Source organism: Uranotaenia lowii, unplaced genomic scaffold (assembly GCF_029784155.1).
Source record: "Uranotaenia lowii strain MFRU-FL unplaced genomic scaffold, ASM2978415v1 HiC_scaffold_12, whole genome shotgun sequence".
Taxonomy (NCBI): Eukaryota; Metazoa; Arthropoda; class Insecta; order Diptera; family Culicidae; genus Uranotaenia; species Uranotaenia lowii.
The window spans coordinates 240,125-243,189 of NW_026597188.1; the positions used below are offsets into that span (position 1 = coordinate 240,125).

General features: G+C 39.3%; 2 protein-coding genes across 2 annotated transcripts in view; both read right to left on the reverse strand.

The window, feature by feature from the left end:
• Positions 1-2,360: 2,360 nt before the first annotated feature.
• Positions 2,361-2,912, reverse strand: LOC129759191 (uncharacterized). The gene is made up of 3 exons (XM_055756599.1): positions 2,889-2,912; positions 2,654-2,843; positions 2,361-2,586 (listed from the first exon to the last, which is right to left on the reverse strand). Exons 2-3 carry the CDS (start codon positions 2,815-2,817, stop codon positions 2,418-2,420), a joined length of 333 nt encoding a protein of 110 aa, XP_055612574.1. The 5' UTR covers positions 2,818-2,843; positions 2,889-2,912; the 3' UTR covers positions 2,361-2,417.
• A 114-nt stretch (positions 2,913-3,026) lies between these two features.
• Positions 3,027-3,065, reverse strand: part of LOC129759204 (putative fatty acyl-CoA reductase CG5065) — a 1,228-nt gene continuing 1,189 nt past the window's right edge. Inside the window, exon 3 of the mRNA XM_055756612.1 lies at positions 3,027-3,056. Coding sequence (XP_055612587.1) covers positions 3,027-3,056 — 30 coding nt within the window. The remainder of the gene's footprint in view (positions 3,057-3,065) is intronic.

A 3,065-nucleotide genomic window follows, 5' to 3' on the forward strand; every position in this document is an offset into this window, starting at 1 on the left:
ACCTCTGACAGCATGTGCACAATGCGGTTAACTTACCACCAGGAAGGTGTTCGTATTCGTTCTGGTTTTGCGAAAGCGAACGCCTCGACCGGGATGACTTCTCTGACTGACTCTGACTTCTTACTCCTGGCAACCGACAGAGACGTCCGATAGCACCGGATCGCAATCCAACGAATTAATCTGCCAAGTTTTTGGGAAAGAGTTTCGATTGCTTAAAGTTTGTTCTCAGGCCAAGATAAACAAGGCGACTCACCAGAATACGGTGGAGATTGGCAAATAGCCTCCTGTTCGGTCCGTTTTGCTTCCCCCGAATAGCGGTTCCGATGATCCGGTCGTTCTAAGCTGGCCAGGAATGCCTCGTCGAGCCAGCCGGTCACGCCTTCCAAAACGCAAGTCACTTCCACGTCAAATGATTTGCGCGTTATTTTTCTTTTTTTTTTTTCGTTCGCTTTACACTGGAGCAAATCGGGTTTTCAATTTTGCTTGACGTCTGAGTTGACCGAGGGGTGCAACAATTTAAAGTCGACACTGAGTGGATTTTGTGATTCTATTTCTTGGCCTTAACATAAACGAATGTGTGCTGATATATGCTTACTATAATAACTGTTACACAGTGTTACGGGGAGAGGCTGTTGCCAAACGCCAAACAGTTCAGTGGCCAGCCGTAGATATTTCCCGTTTGGAAAACATGGAAAACATTGAAAACAAATTGAAAATTCTAGCGAAATTATTATAAAACCTACCTACCTCAACTATAATTTGATACCTAAATAATTGAATCAAAGCAATCGAAAGATTCCTTTTAATTCAACCACGGTAAATGAAAAGTTCATACACCAGTATTTCGATAGCAACTTACTACCTTCTTCAGTGAACGTTTTCGATAATCGATAATCGAAAACGTTCACTGAAGAAGGTAGTAAGTTGCTATCGAAATACTGGTATATGAACTTTTCATTTACCGTGGTTGAATTAAAAGGAATCTTTCGATTGCTTTGATTCAGTTGAATCATTCAACCAAGTAGGCTCATACCACAACAGACCTAAATAATCTTAATAGATAAATGCAGTGAACTGAATTGTGGTAAACAGTGCAAAGTTCTAACATCAGTCAACCAGGTTCGTTCTTGCCGCTGCATGGTAAACGGTCATGCTAACCTCTATGTTTTCCCAGCAGCATCAGCTAGTTTGATCCATTAGAAACTGTTCCGGCTCTTCCAGCAAAGTGCAGAACTCTACTATTCCAAGCCTCGTATTTAACAGTTTATCAGGTTAACTAATTTCGCCACATATGAAACAGTTAAGTTCATGCTAACTCCCTTTCGCTTACTTAGCAGAAGCTTACAGCTCGATTATGAACCGTTCCGGCTCTCTCAGCCAAGTAAGCTAGCTTGATTTAAGCCGTACAGTAACTTACCAGCATTTGCCAACCGTATAAGAACTATTCCGGTTGTAGGACAAGCTACTTCCAACACTGATTTGTAAGTTGATACTACATTAGTTACGTAATATAGATCTAATCCTAACTAATAAAATTATAGCTTGAAGCTTCTTGATCGCTCTCGAGACCGGTGTTATTTTTCCCAACAAACAACTCGGAAAACTCGTAATAAAAAAAAACACATTTGCATTTTCATATAATGGTGGGCTTTTTATGAAAAGAAAATTGTCCTAAAATTCTTATATGTGATCGACTTTTTAAATTTTGAATTCTAGTTCAAATGCATATCCAAACTTGAGGTTTGATATTCAATTCAATATACTTACTTAAAAATGTGAAAATCAAAATTTTGAAAATTACATTCAGTAACGTAAGTTGTTTTTTGCAAATGAGACATGGAAGCAATAAAAGTTTTCCTTTTTTAAAGCTCTTGGAAAAGTTTCTAACCGATCCAACAACCGAGCGATAGTTCTAAGCTCCGAAAGATAAACAGGAGGCGAATTTGAGGACTGATTGATATTCCGGTGGCACTCCCGGACCTGCCGAGCTGCTCTAGACGCGGATAATGAACCGAATTGAATAAATAGGCAGTTTCGTTGCTGCTTTCCTCCCATTATGAGCGACTCTAGCATTCGTGCTTTCCGGGAACCATCATGCTGCGTGTTCTCTCTTTTGGAGCAAGTGCTAGTTTTGGCTTGAGTCTAGCCTTTTTGGTTGAGTGACAACAAGCTACAGGTTGAACTACAGGTCAGATGAAAATTCTCAACTATGCCAAATGGGAAATTATGAGTCAGACTCAAAATACAGTTTATTCGTTGAATAGTTACAGACTTCTGAACTTAAGTAGACAATAAATATGAAATATTTGACATTGTGGATGTGATCATTATATTGCAGAATACATTCAAAATGATTTGATTAGTTTTCCTAATTTTATTACTTCTTTTAAATCACCAAAAATTTCTGCTGATTCCGTTTATACCAACCTAAAAAAAACAGTCGGTTCTTTATGTGAAGCTAATGGAGTTTCCTTGGGAAACGCTTGGTTTGCCGTCAACAACCGAGAATCCTCCAGTATACGAAAGGCTGATGTCATGATTTCCTGGCAGTTTGTACGATTGACTTCCTGACTGTCCGGCTGATCCCTGATTAAATTAGAAATATAAAAAATAATTACAAAATAAAATTCAACGAAGGGATAATCACTCATACCGATAATCCTCCGGGTCCAGCATGGAATCCTTGGGAGGCTGAGTTGGCAGCGGAGGCTCCGAATCCACCCGCAGGTCCCTGGTTGAAGAAGGATTGCGCTCCAGCATTGGCAGCACTTGCTCCAAATCCGTTGGGTCCGAATTGCTGGTTAAACGCGTTAGCATTGGCTTGTGAACTGGCCGCACCAAAGCTGGAAAAGATTTCATACAAAAAATATAATTAAATTTGCCCGCACGCTTATTGGAATAGCTCGTGTAAAGGGTAGTTCATCCGTTTATCGACAGGTTACTAAAATTTTCATTTTTTGACTTATTGATGACAAATCTGAAATAAACGTTAATGTTTAAACTAAAAAATTTAAGAGTCAATATCTCTAAAACATGCAATAACCATCAACATCACCCTGGCACAT